Source organism: Herpailurus yagouaroundi, unplaced genomic scaffold (assembly GCF_014898765.1).
Source record: "Herpailurus yagouaroundi ecotype Mexico unplaced genomic scaffold, PumYag 161, whole genome shotgun sequence".
Taxonomy (NCBI): Eukaryota; Metazoa; Chordata; class Mammalia; order Carnivora; family Felidae; genus Herpailurus; species Herpailurus yagouaroundi.
The window spans coordinates 10,303,257-10,327,387 of record NW_024412402.1 but is presented as its reverse complement, the minus strand read 5'-3'; the positions used below and the strand labels follow the sequence as shown (position 1 = coordinate 10,327,387).

Sequence of the window (24,131 nt, the reverse complement as noted above, 5' to 3'; positions counted from 1 at the left end):
GGAGGGGGGGGCTGTGGGGGAGGAGGGAGAGAGGGGCCTTGGGGCAAGGGCATGGGGGAGCCAGCGCAGGGGCTGGGGGGTGGGGGGAGGAGTGGGGGGGAGTGGGGGGAGGCTCCCTGACAGGCTCCAGTTACTTAGGAGGAACTCCTCTTAAAATAGCTCCCGAGACCTCATAGGAGTGTCCCTTTCCACCTCCTCCCCTGCCGGGGTCTTGGCCACCTTTCCGAGAACTAGCAGGGGACTGAGCCTCCCATCTGCCTGCCCTGCTAGAAGCTGGGACCGCCCCTGGAGTGAGCTCCTTCCCTTGGGAGAGGATTTCCCGGTCACTGGGGGGGGCTGGGGTTCTGCTGGGGGCTCCCCCTTTCCCCAGCCACACACCTACCGACCCTCCCTCCCTCCTATGCTCTCCCTCCTGGCTCCGCTCCAGCTCCCCGAGGGCAGGAACCGATAGGGCACCTGAACTAACTGTTTCAAAAAACCTACGTGACCCCTTCCCAGGAGACAACCTCCTTCCCCCTGGATCGAGGCCCCATCTCCCCCACTCCCTCTCTGCAACCCCTGAAAACTTGCTCTTCAGGGTATTTCTGAGCAGGCTTCCCAGGACCTGAGTGTGCATTAGCTACCAGCAAGGATTAAGCCTCCAGGGTGCCGCTGGGGGCTTATGTCCAAGACACCATCCCGGCCCTCCAGGGATTTCCAGCAGAAGGAGGCAAAAGAGCCAAGTGCCGAAATCGCGCCCCCCACCCAGGGACTGGGGGGCTCTTGAGCGGGGCGAAGGGGGCTAAATCAGGGAGGGTTCCTCAAGGAGACGTTTTTCAAAGGGTCATTCTCTCCCCAGCACACTCAGGAGGACCCTCCAAGCTGGATCAATGGTCTAGGGTTTTGAGAATTGTTCGGGAAAGTGCTCTATAAATGTAGAAATCTCCTAGCCACTAATGCATTTCTCAAGCACTTCTTCTGCCCAAGTGTGGAACCCTCCTGATGTTCTTTAAAGGAAAGCTGCGGGGGGGGGGGGGGGGGGACAGAGGGAACCACATAGTGGGGGAGGTTCTAATCCTGGCTCTAAGACTCGCTTTGTCTGTGACCTTGGGCTCCACACCCTACCTCTCTGGGCCCGTTTCTTCATCTGTGAAATGTGTGTGTCTCCTTAGAATTCTCTGGGCTGTGAAGAATGGTGAGCAGCGAGGCAGCAGGGACGCGGAGGGCACCGGGGACACTGGCCCCTTTTCTGGTCGCCAGGATCTAAAGATATCCAGAGAGCTCTGTCCCCTCTCCTTCCCCTTCTCTGGGCAGGGGTCACTTTCCTTTCCTTTCCTTTGGCTCACCTCCTCCCTCACCTCAGCCTCCTGTTCTGAGAAACATGACCCCTGCTGTAAAAATAAAGTGGGCAGCTTTGATGCCCGCCCTGCTGGTCTAGTGTCCAGGATCTCCGGTGGGGAGGAGAGGGTGAGGTGAGCCTGGAGATGGGAAGAGACAGCATTTTTGGGTCACAGACCCCTTTGAGAATAATATGAACGCAAAGGTACTGTGCGCTCACCCTCTGTCTAGCACTGTGCTAAGCACTTTTTGCATAAAAGAATATCTCATTCGGTCTTCATCGTCAGGTCCACTTCTGACGTTTGTAAGGCCCGGAGCAAGTGGACGAATGGAAATTACGTCTATGCCTAACTAGAAGTTAGAAGTCAAGATGCCAAAGTGTTAAAGTTTATCTGTTATCCTCCGAATGGATTAATTTTCCTTGGCCTTAATTCGAGGACCAGGTCCAGAAAGGATTCCCTGGGCTGCTTCTCGGCTCCTGCAGGGGTGGGGGCTCTCGCGTCTGCCTGGCAACGTTCCACCCTGCATGTCAGGTTCTGCCCACTCCCCAGCCCCTGCAAACAGCTGACCCTTGCCCACTCTCCGGGCCTACGGGTGCATCTGGCACGGTCAGCTCCTGAGGGGATGCGCCTGAGGACGAGGCTGGCTCCAGGTTGAGTCATCTGAGCAGGGAATTCTAGGATCCCGGATACCCGGAGCACGGTCTAGAAGAGGAGGTGCGTGGACCACCCTCCTTTCTGACACGCGAACTCCTTTTCCAGTGAGGAGATTGGGGCCACAGGAGGGCCAGAGCGAGGCCCTGAGGCCCCTCCCGGTGGCTCCGTCTCAGTAGCACTGCTCTTAACCATCCCACGAGGTAACTATCACAAAGTACAGATGAGGCTTCTGCAGGAGATTGCATAACTTGCTCAAGGTCGCGCAGCAGTGCGTGCTGGAGCTGGGATTGGACTCCCCAGCGCCTAACCCCAGGGCCACCGCAACACTGTCACAGCGACACGGAGGAAAGGCAGTGGGCCTCTCTCCTGGAAACACAGAGCATCTTCCCGACAACCTCAAGGAGCCCAGGATCTCTTTAAAGCCCGGCCGGGGACCCCCAGGTTAAGAAAGTGGGGGCACTGATGGGGCTGTTGCAGGGCTCAGGCCGTGACATGGGAGCAGGCTTCCAAATCTGAACCGGTGTCCAGACCTGCAAGGACTGGAGGGTCAGGGAGGCCGACAGGATCTGTGGTGGAGGGAGGGGGTCTGGGTGGCCGGCAAATAGCCCTACTCGCTTGTCCCTCCAGGTTGGATAAGGCTCCCTCCTCTGCCCTGGCACCTCAGCCCTCTGACCTGGCTGTAACCCCAAGCAGGGAGGCCTGCCCTGGGCTCCTTTACTCCCCACCCCCAAAAGGGAGACTCAGGGAATCCCTTGGAGGAGGGTGACAGCAGGTTCCGGGGGGACAGCCTGGGTGGGCAAAATGAGAAGTAGGGTGCAGCGGGCGCACATAGGGAGTGTCTGGCCTGATTCCCCAGCCAGGAGCATCACGATTTCGGGAGAGGTCTGTGGGCGGGGGCCGTTTGCAACTGGAGGCTCTGTTCTCCGGGCCCTGAGCCGCGGGGGCGCGGGCGGCGGGCGGCGGGCCGCAGGTGCAGGGGGTCCGCAGTGGGCCAGCCCGCGCGCGCACTCACCCGCTGCGGCAGTGTCGGCCGCGGACGTTCGAGTGGTCCTTTTGCGGCCCCGGGAGAGGGAGCCGCCGCCCGACTCGCGTTCCCCAAAGCAGAGCAACACAGCCTTCCAACACCCGAAAGGCTCCACATCTACCCCCACCCCCGACTACCCTCCGAATTGGCAGCTCGGCGCACGGGATGATGCGGGCGGCTGCGGGTGGCCCTGCAGTGCTGAGCCGCAGCCGCCCAGCCCGCGCTGGGGAGGAAGCGGGGTGCCCGGCCCGCTCCCGGGGCTCCCGGCCCGCGAGGCGGGGCAGGGTGCGCAGCGGGCGGGGGCGCCCGGGCTTCCGCGGCGGCCGCCGCCCCTCCTGCGGCTGGAGCGCGTCCAGAGCCGAGGCGCAGCGCCGCTCCCCTCTGCGCCCGGTCGGCGATCCTCCTGCCCGTCCTCCTCCTCCTCCTCCTCTTCCTCCTCCTCCTCCTCTTGCTCCTCCTTCTCCTCCCGGTGCCCTCAGCAGCGGCTCCAGCAGCCGGCCCCTCCTCTCCCTCCCTCCCCCTGCTCTTGCGCTCTCCCCGCTAACTTTCCCGAGCCCCGACCGGCGGCGCAGAGCTCGCGGCGGCTCGGCGGCCCACTGCAGACCGCGGGGCCGCGAGCGGCTGTGCCCTGAGCCCGTCCCCGCGCCCCTGGCGCGCTCCGGAGACCACAGAACGATGCCCGGGGCCAGGGACCGAGGCGCGGCCCCGGCGAGATGGCTGGGCACTGGGCTTTTGGGTAAGGCAGCCCCAGCTTGATCTCTTCTCCTCTTTCTCCACCCTGTTCCCCCAGGGGAGGGGACACTTAGAAGAGAAGTGCGGTGGACCGGGTGGGCTTTGGAGTGCGGCACGGAAGGAGCAGCGCCGCCACCAGTTTCGTGCCGGCCGCCCGGCTCGCGCGGCTGGGCTCTCTGGGGACGGTGCGTGTCCCCCGCCCCAACGGCCGCCAGCCCCGTGATTAGTTCTTTGCTGTCCCTGGCGCCTTCAGCTCCGGGCTTCTGGAGCTGCATCTTGGCGCTGCAGCACGGGTCTCTCGAGTCCTGAGGTTTAGGCTTGCTGGGGGGAGGGTGTCTGTGCCCCGGGCGTAGGGGGGATGCCAGGCGGGCTGCACCTGTGACTGTCGGGATGGTGGTTTCTCCCCCTACCCAGAGCTGTTTGCAACTTGGAGGCTTGATGCCCAGGCATCGGGATGCACCAGTTGGAGGGGGTGGAGGGGGGCCTCCCCTTCCTCCTGGCCCTTTTCCCACTTGTCTCTGCCCTCTCTCTCCTCAGTGCCCACTGTCTTTCCCGCAGCCCCACACTAGGGACTGGGGAGGGTTGGGAGGACTTGGAGAACCGTTCAAGCCCCCTTTTAGGAAAGATCTTTTCCTTCTCCTTACAAAGAGATACCACAGGGAGGACCTGTTTAACCTGCTCCCGGGCTCTTCGTTTTGGGATGAGTATGAAGACGGAGGAGACAGATCCAGAGGACCCCGAAGGAAGACAGTATTAATATCTATTAATATACACGTGACAGTTTTGAGTGGCGAACTCCAAGAGATTAGCGAATGGTATCAGTCCAGAATCAAATCCCCTCGTAAATCATAGCTGGATTTCAATGTAAGCTGACCCCATCTCTGGCACCTGCCCTTCTTCCTGTTTATATTTGTCAGATTTGGCTTTTGGCGGCTCCCCTCGTCAGGCTAGGTACATGATGTAGGCGTTTGTGCCGGCAACAGGGAGACCGAAGCTTTTAAGGGCGGCCGCTGCTGTGCGTGCAAATGTAAATAAACTGTATGCGGACCTGTGTGGCCACGTGTATGCACGTGGTGCGGCGGAGGGGAGAGTATTTCTTTCACTCAGGAGCCACTGATTTACTTACATCCCTACAGCTGGCGAGAAGACACGGGTGTTGTCTCTCGTCCCTCGGGTGCAGGTGTGTGCTGCTTTCGCAGTGACCCTGATGAGGTTGGCGTCTGCGAGGCCTGAGGCTCCCTCTTCTTCATCGGGTGGGCGCAGGGCCGCTGTGTGCCAGCTCTCCCCACCCCCATCTTGCCTCTGATCAGCCCGGGTGCCCACTGTGGCCACGGCAGGGGTAAGGGGTCCCTGGGGAAGTCAAACTCCTACAGTCATTAAACCAGCCCGCTTATCAACACCTCTGCCCTGCCTTCTGCCTGCGGCGGGCAGAGTCTTGGTACTTTGCTCCAGGTGGAAACGTCCCCTCCCCCCTTCCCCCAAGGACTGTTCAGCTGGGTAGACTTAGGACCATCAGGGTCCCTCCTTGGACCCGGCCCAGGCGGCCGCTACTGAGCCCTCACAGAGGGCATTGCTTTGAGCTTGGGACACAGCCTCTATCTTTGCTCCCAGTCCAGCGGGGGAGATACAGGGGCAATTGGACAGCCAACTTGAGAAGCTCCCTGGCAGCATCCGAGCTGGCAGGAAGTTTGAAAACCGTATCACAGAGCTCCCTTAAGGATGAGGAAGCCAGGGTCCAGAGAGGGAAGGTGACTCACCCAACGTGGCCAATTGATGGTCAAGTGGGACAGAGTCCAGTTCTCTTGGGCTCTGTCAGCCCAACTTGCCTCCCAGTTGACTAAAGTCTGGTGAGAGGGAAGGTCAGCAGGATTGTGCTCTTGAGCTGAAGAAGGGGTGAGGCCTGTAGGGATAGAGGCTTGGGGGCCCAGACACCTGCAGAGACTGGGCACAAAGCAGTAAGCTCCCCGGGGTCCCTCCCCCACCCCCACCCCATGTCAAACTCAGTTTCACTTATTGAGACTACAGATTTCTCATAACCCCACAACATATCCCTCTCTTAAACAGAGAAGCAGTTTCCAAGGTCGTACTGTTGCGGCTGGGGTTTACGTGGGTGTCAGTCCCTTCCTGAGCTTGTAACTGGTAATATGTCTGTCCTGCCCGCCCCTTCCTTGTTCCCCGATTGGCTTAATTGCTGTGATCTGTGTTTAATTATCACTTGTGAGGGTGCTATGTTGCACAACCCTCTTTCCCTTGGTATGTATTTATTAAGGGCTTGTTTAATGAGAACACAATTAAGGAGAAGGTGCTCAGACCCGCTCAGAGAAAAGGAAAGGAAAGGGCGAGGTAAGGAGTTCACGGAGAAGAGGGCGGGAACGAGGAGGAGTGGAGAGATGCCCTTGGTTTTGAGCTGGACTGGGTGACGGGCTGGTTTTCTGGAGATGCGGGCCGTGGGGGTATCCCAAAGCCCTCCCTCCCCTCCCCCCCTAGTGCTAGGATCAGTGCGAAAGGTAGGCCCTGGGCACAGGTACTGCCACCTCTTGCTGAGAGTGCAGGGATCTCTGCATAAGCCGCCGGCTGGTTGTGCCCACACGCCCATTCCGTGGCTGCAAGGGGGAGGGGGGGCAGGCTCGCTGTTTGGACTTGTTGGCAAAGCTGGTTTTGCTGAGCATCCAGTACTCTCTCGGGGGCACACTTCTGTCTCAGCAAAGCTCCTGGGGGCGGGCAGGAAGGAGGCAGGTTGTCTAGGGAGAGGGAGCTGAAATCTTTCCTTTGTCTCTGGGCCCAGGGGCCTTGGTTGGCCCAGCCCTGCCTCCCACGGCCCCCAGGGCCCTGCTCCCCAGGAGGGGTCTTGTCCTGCTGCCTCGGCCCACTTTCTGCTACTCAGCTCTAACTTTGAGCCTGTCTCTGTCTGACTCCCCCGGGGCCAGGGACCAGAGCGTATCAGCTTCCCTGTTACAGTCAGCCCGCTTCCGCCTCCCATGCTGCCAGGCCAGCCCTTGGAACTAAACTTAGAGCCCATGCCACCTTGCCCCTCTTTGCTCCCTCCCCTCTGGCGGTGTGTGTGTGTGTGTGTGTGTGTGTGTGTGTGTGTGTGTGTGATTGATCCTTGGATTTGGGGAGAGGTGGCAGACCATTTCCTGCCTTGGCATTTGCCTTGGAATGTTTGATGGTGACCGTAAGATTCCCGCTGGTGTGAATATTTAATGATTACATCTGCATGCGCCAAGGACTTAAAAAATTTTTTTTAATGTTTATTTATTTTTGAGAGAGAGAGAGAGACAGACAGACAGACAGACAGAGCATCAACAGGGGAGGAGCAGAGAGAGAGGGAGACACAGAATTGGAAGCAGGCTCTAGGCTCCGAGCTGTCAGCACAGAGCCCATCGCGGGGCTCGAACTCACAAACCGCGAGATCATGACCTGAGTCAAAGTCGGACGCTTCACCCACTGAGCCACCCAGGCGCCCCTAGGGCTTTTTTTACTTTACTAAAACTTGGGCAGCTCGAGTGACTCCTCAGGCAATACCCGCAGCACCCAGATGAGAGTGGAGGGGCCGAAGGCTTCCCAGAAGGGCAAAGAAAGTGGAGGCTCCGAGAGTCGCTGGGTAGTCAGGGCCTTTCAGGGAGCAAAGGCAAAGATTTGGGGCTCAGGGTGGTATTCCACAGGGTGAGACCTTGTTCATCGACCCCTGAGGCTAGAAAGAGGCCCCCAGTCCCAAATACAGGCACACACTGAAATTCTAAACAGTTGAAATTCTAAGCAACGTCTTCACTCCGAGGAAATGGCCGCACAGACACAATCACCTCCACGTGGTGATATAGGGCACGAGTGCAAACTAGTGTGCGAACGGCCTGGGGGCATTTTCGGCTGACACTGGCCATTGACCTAGAGGTCCCCTGGTCGCGTCCAGACCTGTGATGGGGGTGAGCCCTGTCCCCCTCCCTCCTTTCAAATATCATCCTCCTCTCCCTGCGAGGTGCCTAGGTCAGAGGGGTGGCCTCACTGAGGCCCTTCATGGGCTTTGTGAGCTCATGGTTTTGTCTTTATACCAAGCTCAGGAGGTAGGAAAGACAGGCGTCCCTGGTCTGGGGTGTGCATGCGGGCTGTGGCGTCTCTGACTTTATCAAGGTCAGCAGGCAGCGTGGGGCCTGCTTGGCACCTGCTGACCAGTCCGCTCCTGGCTTGGTCATCCTACTGAAGCACTCTTCCGGGGGCCTCTAGTGGACCAACATCTGCCCTTGTTCCCTCCTGTCCCCCCAGTAGAGCATTGCCAATGGGAGAACACGGGAGACAGGCCCCTGGCTTTTCTGTGCACGAGCCTCCCAGGCATAGCGGCCAGGACTTCCAGACTGCTGGGAGGCTGTGCGGTGCAGAGCCCAGGCTTGCCCGCCGTCTCTGATGCCTGAACTTGGGCAGGGCTTTGGACTTTTCCGTGGAAGCCTCTCTTGCCTTTCCTTTGTCTCCTCCAGGCTATGCCGGGAATGGCAATGTTTCACTGTGGGAGTCCTGAGTGTATTAGAGTTAAGTCATCCACATAGGCACACGCTAATCAGGCAGAAATATGCATTGTCATGAGCTAGACCTTAAAGAAATAGCCTGTCCTCCGTTTTGGACTCTTTTGCCCTTTTTGGCCTCTCCCTATTTAAAGCAGTCAGAAAGATTTTGCTTTCGATGTGTATTTTTGGTGTTCTTGGATATCCCATTCTGGCGAGGGTTGGGGAGGGGATGTGACCCTTGACTTGAGTTCCCCCCCATCTGCGTCAGGATCCGGGTTCCTGGCCAGAGGTGCCAGCGAGCACTGGAGGCTGGAGCTATGGCTGTCCTTGGAGCTTGGGCACCGAGGGAGGCCTGTGGTTATTAGGAAGCTTCTGAAGGTTTCCCCGTCATAGCTCCGCACTCTGTTCCTTGGTTTGGGGGAGCGATGGGGGTCAGAAGGAGAGCTCGGGTTGCCTACGAAGGGCCATCTTTAAAAAAAATTTTTTTTTAAATGTTTATTTACATCTGAGAGAGAAAGAGAGAGAAAGAGTAGGAGAAGGGCAGAGAGAGAGAGACAGAATCGGAAGCAGGCTCCAGGCTCTGAGCTGTCAGCACAGAGCCCGGTGCGGGGCTCGAACTCACAAACCGTGAGATCGTCACCTGAGCCGAAGTCGGACGCTTGCTCCTGTCTGGCTGCTGTCCCCAGACCTCTAGGGGAGGTGTGTTGCAGGGCAGGGGCAGAGGGAAAAAGGAAACCAGGAGCAGTGAGCCGAGCTAGCCTTGAGAATGCCACTTATTCCACTCACCGGGTGTGTGGCCTTGAGCAAGTGATTTTCTCTGAGCCTGTTCCTTTCATTTTGTATATTAAGGATAAAAATAACTACCTCGTAGGATTATTATGAGGATTAAATGAGACAGGGCATATAACATGCCCTGGGCTCAGTCCCAGATTCACCAGTTACTATGTGGCCCTGGGCAAGTTATGTAAGCTCTCTGAGCCTCAGTTTCACCATCTGTAAAATGAGAAAAATTATACCTACCTTTTGGTGTTCTAATAAACGCTAGCGTTAATATGGATAAATCCTCTAGGGCAGTGGTTTTCAAAGTGTTGTTGCTGACCAGAGTGTTCCCTGAGAACATGAAGAAATGCAAATTTCTTTTTTTTAAAGTGTTTATTTATTTTGAGGGAGAGAGAGAGAGACAGAGAGAGAGAGAGAGAGAGAGAGACTCCCCAGCAGGCTCTGCACTGTCAGCACTGAGTCCAATGCGGGGCTCGAACCCAGGAACCATGAGATCGTGACCTGAGCCGAAATCAAGCGTCAGAAGCTTAACCCACCGAGCCCCCCAGGCGCCCCTAGAAATGCAAATTTCTAATTTCCAGTAGGCTCTCTGGACTGAATCAGAAACTCCAGAGGTGGGGCCAAGCCATCTGTAAGTGTCCTCCAGGTGATCCCGATGCTGTCTCAAGTTGGAAAGCCACATTCTAGAACAATTCCTGGCACGTAAGAGCCGATCGAAGAATGAGGGCTAACTTCTCAACACTCAAGGGAACCTTGGCGGGCAAACCCTTCTCTACTAGGATGTGAGAAAGGAGTTTCTTGCTCTGGGGCTTTGGAATGCTGGAAATGTTTCTTGTTGACCGAAAGGCGAGCCACTTAACCTCTCTGTGCTAGTTGTCTCATCTATAATATGGACTTATCACAGCACGTCGCTCACAGGATGGGTATAGATCCGATGTGCCTGGCACATAGTACATGCTCAGTAAGTATCGGCTGTGATCGACACTGGCAGGGGCCACGATGGGTTCCTGGACCATTACGTGTTCCTTCTGACCTTCGAGGTGAGAGCCCTCCACGTTGCCTTCAGCAGCTGAGGGGACGTGAGCTGAGTGGAGCCCTGAGTGCAGGAAGCAGGGCCGTTGGCTCTCCTTGGAGCCCTTCGCTGTCATTTAAAAAGCACTGCTTAGGTGCATCATTACCTCCGGTGAGCAAAGCAAGGGGAAACTGATTAGGGACCATGAAGGAATCACGGTAGACAAAAGAGGTCCTTGCGAGTCAGGATGGGACAAAGAGAGAGGTTGGTGACCCCTAAGACAAGGACTGACCCTGGCTGTCTTGGGAACAACACCCATCTACGGACCCATCTACGGACTGTCTGCAGAGCGGATCTGGGCTGAGGGGGAGGGGGGGTTTCAGGGGGCCCAGCCATCACGCCCGGTCAGTGCAGCCAAGTCACTTCCCGTGTGGGGCCTTGCTGTCCCGTCTCTAAGATGGGCAGTGAGAGTAACGGATCAGCCTGGGGCCTCTAGCTCGGGCACTCTGGGAACGTCAGGCCGGAGGTCCAAGCAGCTGGGAGGAGCTGCAGTCTGGGAAGAAAAATCAGGGAAACTTCGGGACGGGAGTCAGTGCAGCCACAAGGCTGCTCCCTCCTGCCCGCTAGCTCTTGTGTCAGACCTGGGTTCACGTTTCCAGAACCCCACGAGTTGTACAACTTTGGGCAACACGCTTTGCTTTTCGGAGTCTCACTTTTCCCGTCTGTAAAGTGTAGGATTGCGAATACCCGCCTTTTTATTTGTAATGCTTGTTTTTATTTTTGAGAGGGTGAGACAGAGCGAGAGCGGGGGAGGGCCAGAGCGAGAGGGAGACCCAGAACCGGAAGCAGGCTCCAGGTTCCGAGCCCTCAGCCCGGCCTGGAGGCAGGGGTGGAACCCACAGTGAGATCCTGACCTGAGCCGGAAGTCCGGGCGCCTGAGTGGCTCAGTCTTACAGAAATACCCATCTTCCAGGTGTGAGTTGGGAATGAAATGGGATCACCCACGTGCGGCCTGTAGCAGAGCTCTGGGCCCGGGAAAGGGTCATTATTCCGGGGATGGCTGGGAACCTGAGTAGGACCCTCTCTGAGACCTCGCTCAGGGCGACCCCAGGTGCCCCTTTCACTTAGGGGCAAGGACAGCTAGGCATCTTATTCTGACGCCCCTCCTCCCCACGCCCCCTATCGCGGGGGTCTCCTCAAAGGGCTCTGTAGGACAGGAGGAGGGCCAGGGCCATGAGGTGGGTCCCAGAGGCGAGTGGAGACTGGTGGTTCCCAGGCCCAATGGTGTCCTGAGTAGTGGGTGCGAGGTTGGGAGAAAGAGACCGGCGGCTGGGGGCGGGGGGGGGGGGGTTGTGCCCGAGGAACGTTCCCGGAAGGAGGGCCGAGAGGGGCTCCGGGGTGTGGGGAACAGTCCAGGCTACTCCGGGCCGGGAGGGGACAGCGGTCCGGCACCCTCCACACCGCCCGTATCCCGTGCATCCCTGTCGTCTGGAGTCTGCCTCCAGCGGGGTCTGCCCGCTCCCTTTCTCTCCTACATTCGCCTGACCCGAGCCTCCGAGCCACCCCACCCCCTCTCCCGGGCCCCCGGTCACCCCCGTCGGTCCTGGCCCGGGGTGGGGGTGGGGGGTCGCCTTCCTCCTGTTCTCAGGATCCGGCAGGTGTCCAGGGGCCGTGGGACCCGGCCCGGTAGGCACGGTCCGGCGGGAGGTGGCCCTCAGCCTCTCAGCCCCTGGGGGCCGGTGCGAGGGTCCAGGGCTCAGGACGAAGAGGCCGCTGCGCGGTGTCGGGGACTGGGTTTGCCCATTTTCCCTTCTTCCCCGCGCGGGACCTCGCCTCGTCCCCACCCCCCAATCCGGGAAATGTAACGAGGGGGCCGCGCAGCGTCCCAGGGGCCATTCCCACCGCCAATAGGCCGAGCCCGTCCGGCACCTGCGGGGTGCCGGAATGGCGCTTTCAGGGACTGCCCCGCGGGTTAGGGGGCGCCGACTCGCGGCGAGGGCCCCTTTTTCTTGGGTTGGGGTGACCCCTGGTGGTCATTCCGTGTGCCGCAAGGGCGGCTCACCGGCCCGGGCCAGGCGGGAGAAATGAATGAGGGCGGGTGGCTCAGGCAGTGTGAGCTGCAGTGAAGAGGACCGTCCTCCCCAAGTTGATACCGAGGGTGACAGAGACCTCCCTGCCCGACCAAGCCACTCCTCCCTGCCCGAGTGTCCTCTTCCAGAGCTCCAGGCTGGGGATTCCCGTGGGGTTTTATTAAGGGGGGTGGTGTCTCTCACACAGGTCTCTTCCTGCTCCCCATGTCCCTGTCGCTGGAGGTGTCCGTGGGAAAAGCCACCACCATCTACGCCGTCAACGGCACGGAGATCTTGCTGCCCTGCACGTTCTCCAGCTGCTTTGGCTTCCAGGACCTCTACTTCTGGTGGTCGTACAACAGCAGTGACACATTCAGGATTGTAAGTCGTGGGGGGAGGGGAGGGGACAGCTCAGCTCCCTGTGCCTTACCCCTGCCTCCCGTTCCCCTGGTCTGGTCCCTTCTGGACTGACATCGCTGCAATGGTCCCCAGAATCCACCTTCTGTCACCCTTGCTCCTAGCATTCTTCCCAGAGCTGTCCAGAAAGATCCAAGTGGGAGGAATGCTTAGACTGTGTTTCCAGAATCCGGGGATTTGTTGGAATTCTTGGCTAGAGTCCTTGTCTGGTCTGAAGGAATACCTGAAACTTGGATTGCTTGTGTGAAAATAATTTAAAAAACGGGAGAGAGAAAAGACCTCTGGAAGGCTTGGAGAGAGGAAATGAGAAGAGGCCAAGGGGAGAAGGGCTGGGGAGCTGTACCTGAAGGGAGGGAAGAGGAAGCTCTCCAGGAGTATCTGGCAGGGCTGTGGGCTGGGGGCGGGGTGGATCAGTCAACAGGGGCTTAGGGAGGAGTCGCCGCCACACGGTCCGGTAGGGGTCCCAAGGTGTAAGTAAGGAAGCCACAAGAGACCAACTCTGGATGTAATTAAACGCCGAACTCAGAGGCTGTTGATGGACGGTGCCGTAGGATTGGGACCCATCCAGGTCTTGACGGAGGGCCAGAATTCAGATGGACAGGGGACAAGGTGTCAGCAAAGGCCGGGGTGGGGGGTGTTGACAGAGGGAAATGAGTGTGGGATTCGCCGGAGTCATTATGTAAAAGGCTTTTAAGAAGAAAGCAGTAAAAGCTGTGCTGCGTTCCAGGGAGACCTTAATGACAGAAAATGGGTTTAGCGTGAAGCAAGCAAAATTCAGGTTGGACAGGCAGAGTCATCGATATTGGGAGGAAACCAAGTGGGGGGGAGCATCTCTGGCGGCAGGCTCTTTCTGGACCTGGGCAGGGAGGCACCTAAGGGATGGGCTTGAAGTGATGCCATGACTTCTGAGGACTCTGATTCTTTCTCGGCCATCTCTTCCCCACCTCCTTCCCCCTATAGATCATAGATGGGACAGTGAAGAATGAGAAGTCTGACCCCAAGGTGAAGTCAAAAGACGATGACCGCATCACTCTGGAGGGCTCCACTAAGGAGAAGATGAACAACATTTCCATTCTGCTGAGGAACCTAGAATTCAGCGACACGGGCAAATACACCTGTCATGTGAGGAACCCCAAGGAGAAAAATATTCATCACCAGGCCACCATCACCCTCCAAGTCGTTGATAAACGTAAGCAGTGGGGGCTGGGACAAGGGATACCCCACTCCGTGTTACGGTGAAATGGCAAAATGGACCCCACTGGTGTTTTCTTTTGTTTTATGCTCTCGAGAGTTACTGGAGTCACATCTGGAGGCTCAAATAACTGAGCAGGAAGTTGTCTCTGCTGCTGAATAGCTCGTGATATACATTTCGCTCCTCTGAGCCGGTTTCCCTCATCTGTAAAATCTGCATTCTCCTAGGGTACCCGTGAGAAGTAGAGACGCCAGCTAGGAGTGTTTTGTGGCGGGGAAGTTCTTGGGGTGTGCCGATTATTACTGCTCTTGTGGATTCCCTTAGCACCTGGTGGTCGCATGCCAGGTATCCAACCAAAAGGGCTACGACTGATCCACAGTGTTCTTCCTTGAGGAATTTGGAGTTCAGGGTAGGACAGAAGACAGGTGAGCAGAGAACTGAAGTAGGGGTGGAGCGTGGAGAGGCACAGGCAACTGAGACTGACAAGAACGGTTGCTCCCCTCTGGAGCTTAAACCCCAGTTGGGGGTTGCCGTCTGGCACGGAGGGAAGGATTGGGGGTGCAGAAGCCGGTGATGAGGAGCCAGGTGGTCACATGACTCCAGGCGCTAGAGGTGGTTAGAGAAGGGGCTGGAGGTGTTAGGCTGGGCTTCGTGGATGGGGCGTCTGCCAGGCTAAGGAGGCACAGAAGCAGAGAAAAAAAGGGAGGGAAGCTGATCAAGGATCCTGCTTGTGCTGCATTTCTTGTGTTCCTGGGGGTTCACTGCCCTCCTGGATGATGTGGGGCCTGGAGAGAGAGAGGCCCATGGGTTCACTGTTGGCCGTGTCAGGGGCAGAGCCAGCGGCCATCCAGGCAGCTCGCCACGAGCCTGGAGCCATCTGGGTCAACGCTGTGTAGAGCGTCACCTCTTCTACTATGTTTGGATGTTATCCCACTTTGTGCGCAGCCTTTCCATGAGGGAAGAGAGGCAGGGAGGCCACATTTATGGAGCATTCCTGGGTGCCAGACCCTGAGTTAGGCGCTGTGTCTTACCTTCGCTCCTTTGATCCTCGCACGTCCCTTTGAAGGGATTTTTTCTCTCCATTTTTATAGCCTCCTTCATTCATCTATTCAGCAGATAGTTATCGAGTACCTAGCGTGTGGTAGACGTTGTTCTGGGTGCCGGAGATACAGCATGAGCAAGGTAGGCAAAGTTCCGCCCTTCTGGAGATGTCCTTCCAGTCGGGGGAGACATACAGTAAACAAAATAAAGAAGAAAATGATGTCGTCGAAGAGAACATAGCTGGTGTTGTGAAGAAAAAGCAAAATGGGGAAGGAAAGAGGGGAAGGCCGCACCAAAAAGGCAACAGAGAAGAAGGACATTTGAGGAAGCAACGGGGATATCTTTGGGAAGATAGTCTAGGCGGAGGGAACAGCAAAGGCAAAGGCCCTGAGGCAGATACCTGAACATCAAAGAGAGCACTGTGGCTGGGAAGAAAAACAAAAAAAAAAAAGAGAGAGAGGCCACTGTGGCTGGAGCGGAGCAAATAGAAATGAGTCGGATTAAGCCATATTGTGTGGGGCCTTGCACGCCTGAGGGAGACGGGAGCCACTAAAGAGCTCTGAGCAGAAGAGTTGACCTGGAACAAGCTCTCTGCAGGGCCAAGAATAGATGATGAAGTAAGGAGTCTGGTGAAGCGGCTCCTGCAAACATCCAGGCCAGGATGTCTTGGGCCAGTGTGGCACTGAGAGGTCAGATTCTGGGATTTTTAAGTTAGGGCCATCAGGATTCTCAGGTGAATGGGATGGGGGGTTTGGAGAAGGGAGGGGTCAAGGATGACTGCGAGCATTTTGGCCAAAACGACCGGAAGGGTGGAATTTTCTCGACGGAGGTCGGGGTACAGGGAGTGGAGGGGGTTCCGGACGTCAGGAGTTCAGATGAGGCAACCGAGGTAGAAGGGTTAGTGACCAGCTCCAGTTACCAGCTCGTTAGTGACTGTTGAAATCCTGTAGTTAAAATCCGGACGACCTGACCCTGAAGACTTCCTGCCACATAGAAGTCGTTAGAGGGAGATGCTTCATTTTTCCTGCACGGATGAAAGAGGCCCAGAAAGAAGCAATGACATTCGATGTGGCAATTTGGGGGTCAAAAGCCGCTGTGGCCCCGCGTCTGGATTATTCCAGAACGGTGTGTGTGTCTGTGAGAGGGTGTGTGCACGGAGGGGGCCGGGGGAGGGCCCCCTTCATGTTGTGCCTTAGCCTGGTGGACGCCATGTTCCAGCTTCTACTTCCCGCCGCAAGGCCTGGGGAGGGCCGCGGACCCGAGGTTGGAGGGCTGCCATAATGCCAGGCTCCAGGTGACTCCTGCTCCCCTCACCCACCCCCTCCTCTCCCTGCTCTGGCCGTGCAGTGGAAGAAGTGGACAACACAGTGACCCTCATCATCTTGAGCGTCGTGGGCGGGGTCATCGGACTCCTCATCTGCATTTTGTTGCTCAAGAAATTCATCGCCTTCGTCATCAAGAAGACTCAGGAGAAAAAGTGAGTTGGCTCCTGTCCCCGCCACGGGCCCACCACCCCGTCCCGTCTCCTCTCGTGGGTGTGCCCGGCGTTGTCTCATCCCACTGCCATCTGCCCCCGTCCGCCTGCATCCTTCCACGTGTCCCCTCACCCCGTCCTCGCTTCCCACTCCTACCCCTCCTTCCCATCCCTAAACCTCTCCTCCCGCCTCCCAGCCCCTCTTCCTCTCCCTCCTGGAGGAATTCATTGAGTTCCCGGAGTACACGGATGCAACCTGCCCGCTCTTTCTCCTCTAGCTGTCTTCCTGTCCGTCCCGTTAGCTCCTCTCCTTCCATGTGCACCTCCCCAGCCTAAGTCTTACCAGAGGACTGACGACGCCTGCTTTGTCGAATCACAGAAAATGCGAGATTCCGTGTACAGAAACTCTAAAATGGGAAGACCCTTATTCTGAAAGTTCACACGGGGGAGACTAAAATCTAAGAAGGCCGATAGGGCCTTGCCGGAAACCCCAGGGCGAGCTCAGGTTTAAGACGGATGGGAAGGGAGAGAGGGTACGGGCCCAGCCCCGGGGCCCGAAATTGCCAGAACTGTGTCGGGCTCCTGAACAGGAGAATGTGAAAAGGCATTTGGAATGTGGGGCTCGAACCCATGAGCCGAGAGGTCACGACCTGAGCTGAAGTTGGATGCTTAACGGTCTGAGCCACCCAGGCGCCCCAGAGCTGCTCTGCTTCTCTTCCCGACATCCCGCTTTGTTGAGAAGAGGGAGTTAGGCTGGAAAGGGCAGAAACTGTACTGGTAAGAAGGGAGGGGTAGAGAGCGGGAGGCTCGGGGTATCACCTCCAGCACTGGCTGGGATGAAGAAATCTTGGATTGTCTCCCTGCATCATGACCAGGGTTTTGGAGAGTTTGGAGAGGGACCAGGGGCATGGAGTTGGACCGCAGTTTGTTTTTAATAACCAGTTTTGCTGTTGACGGTTAGCAAAATTGGAGAACGGACTGTTCAGCATATGGTTTCAGAGCACTTAGAAAAGAAAACAGTGGTCCTCGGGGACCACCATGGGTTCCTCAAGGACAAGGCAGACCAAATGTTTTCTTGCTAGGGCGCTGATAAACCAAGAGGTTGCTGCAGATGATAACACTGCACCCAGAGGTGCAGTAGAATGCTCCAGGGGTTCAGGAGAGGGTGGAACACCAGGGAAGGATTTCTGGCCAAAGGGACATTTGTGATAGGCCTTGCAAGATGGATATAATTTAAGCCCTGGGGAGGGTCAGGAGAAGGGTGCTCCAGAACTGCTGAGAGCAGAAGAGGACAGTCTGGGAGGAGGGATGTGTCTGAAGAACAAGGCATTTTGTTTGTTGGGAGAGCGGGGCGTGTGGTTGGGGCGGGGGCGGGGGGGAAGGAGAGAAAAAGCCTGCAGAGGGGGCTGCGGGGAGACCCCTGGGGACCTGGGAGTCCGGGTTGAGATCGGTTTTCCTTCTGGCTGCATTGGAGCCTGTGAGAGCTCTCAGGGCCTGGCATGATCAGAGGGCTTTGGAAGAATGGGTCTGGCCTCGGTGAGCACAGGGACTGGGTGGGAGGGGAGGCTGGAGGTGGGATTCAGACCCCGGGGAAGCCTGCAAAGGGTCCTGTGGGTGCAGGAAAGCCTGCATTAACCGCAGAGATGGGGTGGCTTCCGGAGCAGAAGGGAGATGCAGGACAGCATCTTGGGATCAATTCTGGGCTTCTCCTCAAAGGCGCTGTTCCCTTTGCCTGGAATGTCTCCTCCCTTTTTCCTGCTCATCTTTGTTGGCCTCAACTTCTGCGACATGTCCAAAGAGCCCTCCCCGATCCCTAGGAGGAGGCTTCCCTGAGGAGAAGGCTTCCCTCCTTGGCACACCCTTCACCCTATCATTGTGTTGGGGTCATGTGTTTAATGTCACATTCTCTGGAAGACTGCAAATTTTCTGAGAGCAGGCGCTCAGCGCCTGCTAGTCTGACACAGCGCTGGGTACCGAGTAGATTTTCAGTAAAGAAATCTGGAGTTCTTGGGAGTACAATTAGATAGATTGTGGTTGTCTGGGTTGGCCATAGGTATAGGGATAGGTAGGCAGGCAGGTAGGTAGGTAGGTAGACAGACAGGTAGACAGACAGACAGACAGACAGGTAGACAGCTAGATTCATCTGCACAGGGGTCTTTAGTGGTATGCCACCGGGCCCTGCTTATTCATTGTTACTAGGATTTGAGTGACACCAAGAATATCAAATTTCCGGGAACTGAGTGACTATTGGAGAACAGAATTGGGATCTAGGAGGAGCTCGAGAGGCTGCAGCTCTGGAGTAAATTTTGCAAGACAAAACCGATGAGGACAAAATAGCAAGTCCTTCCCGAAGGCCTCGAAGCTGGCCGCACAAGTCCGGGGTGAGGCGAAGATAGTCTGTGGCCACAGCAGCCATGAAAAAGCCTCGGAAGCTTTCACAAGCAGAGAGCTCGGAGTGATGTAGCGGTCAGGGCTTCTCTGGAGAGCCGTAGGCAGCCTGGGTACGGGCATCGAGGTGGGGCATTCTTTTTTTTTTTTTTTTTTTAATGTTTGTTTCTTTTTGAGAAAGAGAGAGAGACAGAGCACGAGCAGGGGAGGGGCAGAGAGAGAGAGAGAGGGAGACACGGAATCCGAAGCAGGCTCCGGGCACTGAGCTGTCGGCACGGAGCCCGACACGGGGCTCGAACTCACGAACCGTGCGATCGTGACCTGAGCCGAAGTCGGACGCTTAACTGACTGAGCCATCTAAGCCCCCCCATCCCTTTTATTTTTTAATTGTTTTGAGGTGGGACATTCTTACCCTGGAACATGGCCAGTTCTGGGCAGGCAGGGTGGTGGCACTCCTGGGGGATGTCTTCCCCTGTAACCATCTCTCCTTCCTCCTGCCGTCTCCCCATCCCGCCATACTCTGTCCACACCTGCCGCCCTCGATGCCCTGCTCTGTCTCTCCCCCTCTTCCGTGAGTGTTCCTCCACCTCTGCTCACAGCCGGCTCAGGGAGCCTTGAAGGGCCCGCCGGGGGCCTGGGGAGGAGCTCTTTGTCCTTGACGTACTGCCCGCTGGCCTGGACCCTTCCCCTGGGCTGGCCCAGCCTGGGAATTAACCTGGCTTGGCTTCCCCGGAGCCCTGGCCCCTGGGAACAGCGCCTGGTACTCTTTCTTGCCTTTTGCCACGTTGGGGCGACTAGGTGACGGTGAGCCTTACCGGGTCCTGTCCACGTGGCAGGCACTGTTCCAGGTACTCGCTGATGCCTTGTGGCACCCCCGCGAAGAAGGTGTCATCGTTACGTCCATTTTATAGACGAGGAAACTGAGGCCCAGAGAGGTTAGATGACTTGACCTCTCGCCACCTTTGCCCTCCAGAAGGCCAGAGAGGGCCTGGGGCGGGTTGTGGGGCCCACCGCTTCTCTCCAGAGCTGACCCTTTACTCTTGCTCCTGTCCTCACCACCTCACCAGTGCCCTCTCCTGCTCTCTCCCTCTCCAGGAAAGAGTGCCTCATGAGTTCCTCAGGGAATGATAACACAGAGAATGGGTTACCTGGCTCTAAGGCAGAAGAGAAAGCACCAACCAAAGTGTGAGCCCTTGCTGGGGGCCGAGCAGCCGCCGGGGGCCTCACTTTCTGATGATGGAACTGATGCTTGAGCCGTGTCCGTGAACCCACGTGCCTGAGACACCTGCTGCTTGGCTCCAGCTGTAGTCTTTCTGGGGAGAAACCGGGGTCCTGGCCAGCCTGCCTGCCCCCTCCCAGCCGGGGCTCCCCAGGGATGAGGGCCGGCCAGGGGAGGGGGCCTGTGGAAAGTTCAGGAAAGGAAAGGAGGGCTCGGCGGTGTGGAAGGTGGGTCCCCCGACACCTGGATACATGCGGTCTTCTTCAGTCTCCCCACCCTGTATGAGCAACACCTTGGTTTTCCTCCAGATTTCTCTTTAAGAGAGGCTTGGGGGGCGATCAGTGAGGGCTGCCCCGGTAGCTGGACCCAAGTGAACAATAACGTGGAGATCTAGCCCTTTCTGCGGTGGCTGTGGCCTACAGGCCTCTGTTCAGGGTCGGGGGTGGGGGCCTGCCGGGCGGGGGGGGGGGGCGGGTGGGGGGTGGTGGCTACCGTGAGTGGCTTTGATGGACACCTGACCCGCCAGGTCCCTCTGGGGAGGCGCTTCCTCCCCTCCGCAGGGTGTCCCACAGCCCCTGCCCCATCTCCACCCCCCCAGGCCCCCCCCGTCCCCCACTGCTGCTTGGAGTCTGTGAACCTTCCCAACTGGGGCTGACCATCTTGGTCTTGGAGAGGGGGGTCCCGGCCTTCCTGGAGCACTGGGGGGGCTACTGAAGCCTTTCCTAGCATTTCTTCTCGGGGAACCAGCACTGCGGACGTGGGCGAGCCGGTGTCCAGGGCCCCTCGGCCACACTGGGATGCCCACCCCGGCCCCACCAGTGCTGGCTGCCCCTTCTCCTCGGCATGGCGGGACCATGGCCGCCCCTGGGAACTCCCGAGCTTGGCTCCCCTCTGCTCCTCTTTCCCTGATGCGGCAGGTGGCATCATCTTGCTTGAGGTGTTGCACTCTCAGACCCGCCCTTCCCGTGGGCTCACTCCCCCACCCGTGCCCGTGCCCGTCCATCACACCTTCTCCCCTGGCCCCGGGTTGTTCACCTCCAAGCTGGGGTCAAGGCTTGCTTTCACCTCAGGGATCCTCTCGCTTTGGAAGAGAGGGCCCTTGGGTTTCCTGGCTGCTTCCCGTTCAGCTGTGCCACCCTCCCCCCTCGCCCCCCGAGGGTGGGGGAGGAGCAGGGAGAGAGTTCTCGCAGTCTTCTCTGCTTTTCTAAGAACTGGTTCGCACATCCCTGTGTGTGGGGCTGGACTGTGCCTTAGCTCCTCATGTCCTGGCTCATCCCCTCTGTCCCCTCTCCGGCCTGGACGTGATGGTCAACTCTGGTGTAGCGCTGCTTCCTCCCAAGACCATGCTGGGGACCAGGGAGCTGAGGGGGCCCACCAGTGGCCCCTTGGACAGTGATGGGATCATGGAACTGTCAGGGTCCCTGACAGGGAATTCAGTGGTGGTGTCCCCATGCGGCGGGAGGAGGGGTGAAGAGAGCCGTGTGCGGTCAGGGGAGGCCTCCACAATCTGTTCCCGCTCGCCCCCTCTCTGGCGCTCTGTCCTCTGGGCCTGGGAGGGGTAGGAAGGGAGTAGCCCCCTTCCCCAGGGGTTAGGGGGCTGCCACCGGATTCTCCCTATCCAAAAGCGGCCGCGGGCTTCCCCCAGGGTGGAGGTGGGGGGCGCTGAATAACAGGTGCCTGGCTGTGACCCGTGGCCCTCACCCCACCTGACGGGTTTACAGGGTCCCACTCTGATCTGCCTCTAGGGCTCCCATCCTTGGTCCCCCAGAACTCTAGGCTCGGGCTCAGATTTTTGCGGCTTTGTGAACACACAGACTGCCAGCCTTTTGGAAAACTTCTTGTGGCCACCTTCGTGAAAGCTGCTTGCTTCTCCTTCCCGGTTTCAACATTTCAACGAGCTGAATCCGAATCGGTTGGGATTCCTCTTACTCTCTTCAGAGGAGGCCAGGGTTTCCAGAGCAGGGGGGTGGTGGGGGGAGAGCATCATCCTGTCCGCTCCGGGGTCTACTGCTGACTGATAGGTGGTCACGCATCTGCTCTGGGCTCTGCTTTTCCCGTCTATAAAGTGGGTGTAATAATACTTACCTACCTCCCAGGACTGTTGTGAGGCTTGACCGGTTTTTGTTTAAAAAAATCTCTTTGGCTTGGAAAGGGATCTAGGAGGCCAGGCCTCATCATTGGAGGAGTCGTTCCGAGTCTGTCCTGTCCTCACCTCTGTGTCCCTTCCCCACGAGACAGACACAGACCCACATCGATGCACACGCACGCATGCACTTTCTCTTTCTCACCCACTCTCGCTCTCTTCCCACTCCTCCCCCTTGGAATTATTTTAGTCTCTGCAATATTAGAAACCTTGGCTCTGATGCTTGAAGCTTCTTATCCACGGCTTCTGTTTGGGAGTTTTCAATAGAGGGGGTAGAATGGGGACCCGAGGGGGACACTCTGGGTTGCCCCGGTGCCTGGGGGCACTACGGGCATTGAGCGAATGGGGACTAAGAATGCTCAACTTTGTCCCCGCAACAGAGAATGTTCTGCCCCAGCGCTGGGAGGGCACCCGGGAGGCACACTGGCATGGGTTTGCCATAGAATGTAGACGGGCAAAGCCATGTTCCCAGGCCGTCCGTCAGTGCGCGCGGATCTCAGAGGGTGATGCGCAGGGGCTGGTGAGGGTGTCTCCAGGGCTCTTGGGCTAGAGAGAGCCATTCACAGAGTTAGGGTTGGGAGCCCTGGAGGCACGCAGCTGTGCCCATAGTAAAGTCCGCGAGACCCAACACGAGAGTCTCTTCCAATTCCCCATCCTTGGCCTCAAACGAGGACCTCAGCATTCTAGGCCTTGCGTCTCTCCCTGGGCCGGAATTGAGCAAAAGGCCACCAGAATGAACCTGTGAGGCTAGAGTGGTCTGGGAGAGGGGCCGACGGAGCGCAGGCTTTTCCCTCCTGGCTGGCTGACCAGAGCTGGGGTGTGAAGGGAGGGGTGTGAAAGCGTGCTCCTGAGACGGTGGCAGGTGAGGATGTGCCCGTCGAGTCGGGGGGGGGGGGGCGAGGGGCTGTGCACGGAAGCGCGGTTGTGTAGGAGGCGTGTGTGAAGGCTGAGTGTGCCTGAGATGGGGGGGGGAGACTCGGCACATTTGGGGAGTCATCTTTCCTGGCCTGGGCTATAGCTGTCGGGCCACCTGGAGGCTGAGAGAGGATAAGAGACAGAGGGGAAGAGCAGCCATGCTTCTGGGCCCCATTACCCCCTGACTCCCTCCCACGGTCGCAGGCAGCTGCCATGAGTGTTGGGAGTGGGGGGATGGGGTGGGTGGGGAGGACAAGGAGGGGAACTTCTCGAGAAAATCCTACAGCTTGCTTCACCTTACTCTGTCCCGGGTTGGAGTCCCTCCCCTCCCACCTGATATTCAGAGCTTTTGACACTCTTCTGCATGGTTTATTCCTCTGGCTTGGATGACAATACCCATAGTCAACTCTTTAAATATAACTATAGATCAAAACAGTGCCGCGATGGGTCCGGGAGGCCTCTGGTCCGTGGGTGCCTCTGGGAGGCACGGATATGCACACCCCCAGCCATGACTTGTGTTCAAGCACAGAATGATGGATGCAATCAACTCTCTTGCCTTTATACCACGTTTGGCATTGTAGAACTTTATTTAGCTTTGCCTTGGATGAAATAAAAATTATGTTTAATAGAAACGGCTTGGGGCTTCCATTTTTGGCTTTTGGGGAGTTGGGTTCCGGTTTTATTACCTGCCAGCTGTAATGGGGACAGGTTCCTTTACCTCCCGAGCCCCGGTCTCCTGGTCTGAAATGTTACCTGCCCTGGTATGATCATACGTGGAAAATGTCTAAGAACGTGGGGCACGTTCATTCATAGGGAAGTCGGAAAGCTGGCCCTTTAACACTGGAATCACTGCCAGGGCCCTCCCTGGACTGATGACCTTGGTGATGATTCTGGTCGGGCTTTGCTTGGCTGGTCCCTCCAGCTGGCTGTTCCAGGGGACAGGCTCTCTAGCGGTGGAGAGGAAGGGAGCTGTGGCTTGTACCTCTGCCCATGCACATTCCATATTGTTGATCTTGAACTATCCTGAACATGGATGGATTACCCAGGCGTTCCTGACTTCAGAAGAGTTTCTGCTGGGCATAAGGCCGGGCTGGGAAGGAATTGGGGGTCGTGTGTGTGTGTTTGGACCCAACAGAGTAGAGTCTACTATGACTCCGTACTTTTTTTTTTCTCACACCTGAAACCCTTTTATCAGCAGATCTCATCAGCTCTATGTTCAGAACACATCCTGAACTCAATTGCCTGTCACCGCAGCC

The 24,131-nt window shown here is 57.5% G+C and overlaps 1 protein-coding gene across 2 annotated transcripts in view; it reads left to right on the top strand.

Annotated features, from left to right (window-relative positions):
- Nucleotides 1–23,507, top strand: part of SCN4B (sodium voltage-gated channel beta subunit 4) — a 24,830-nt gene extending 1,323 nt beyond the window's left edge. The window contains exons 1-5 of one of the 2 annotated variants that reach the window (XM_040483167.1): nucleotides 3,365–3,733; nucleotides 12,295–12,467; nucleotides 13,464–13,692; nucleotides 16,084–16,213; nucleotides 19,694–23,507. In XM_040483167.1, the coding sequence (XP_040339101.1) occupies nucleotides 3,673–3,733; nucleotides 12,295–12,467; nucleotides 13,464–13,692; nucleotides 16,084–16,213; nucleotides 19,694–19,787 (687 nt within the window). In that variant the 5' untranslated portion in view covers nucleotides 3,365–3,672 and the 3' untranslated portion in view covers nucleotides 19,788–23,507. Of the gene's footprint in view, nucleotides 1–3,364; nucleotides 3,734–12,294; nucleotides 12,468–13,463; nucleotides 13,693–16,083; nucleotides 16,214–19,693 lie in introns of those variants that run through there. The other variant, XM_040483168.1, reaches the window with a different exon arrangement.
- Nucleotides 23,508–24,131: the final 624 nt, after the last annotated feature.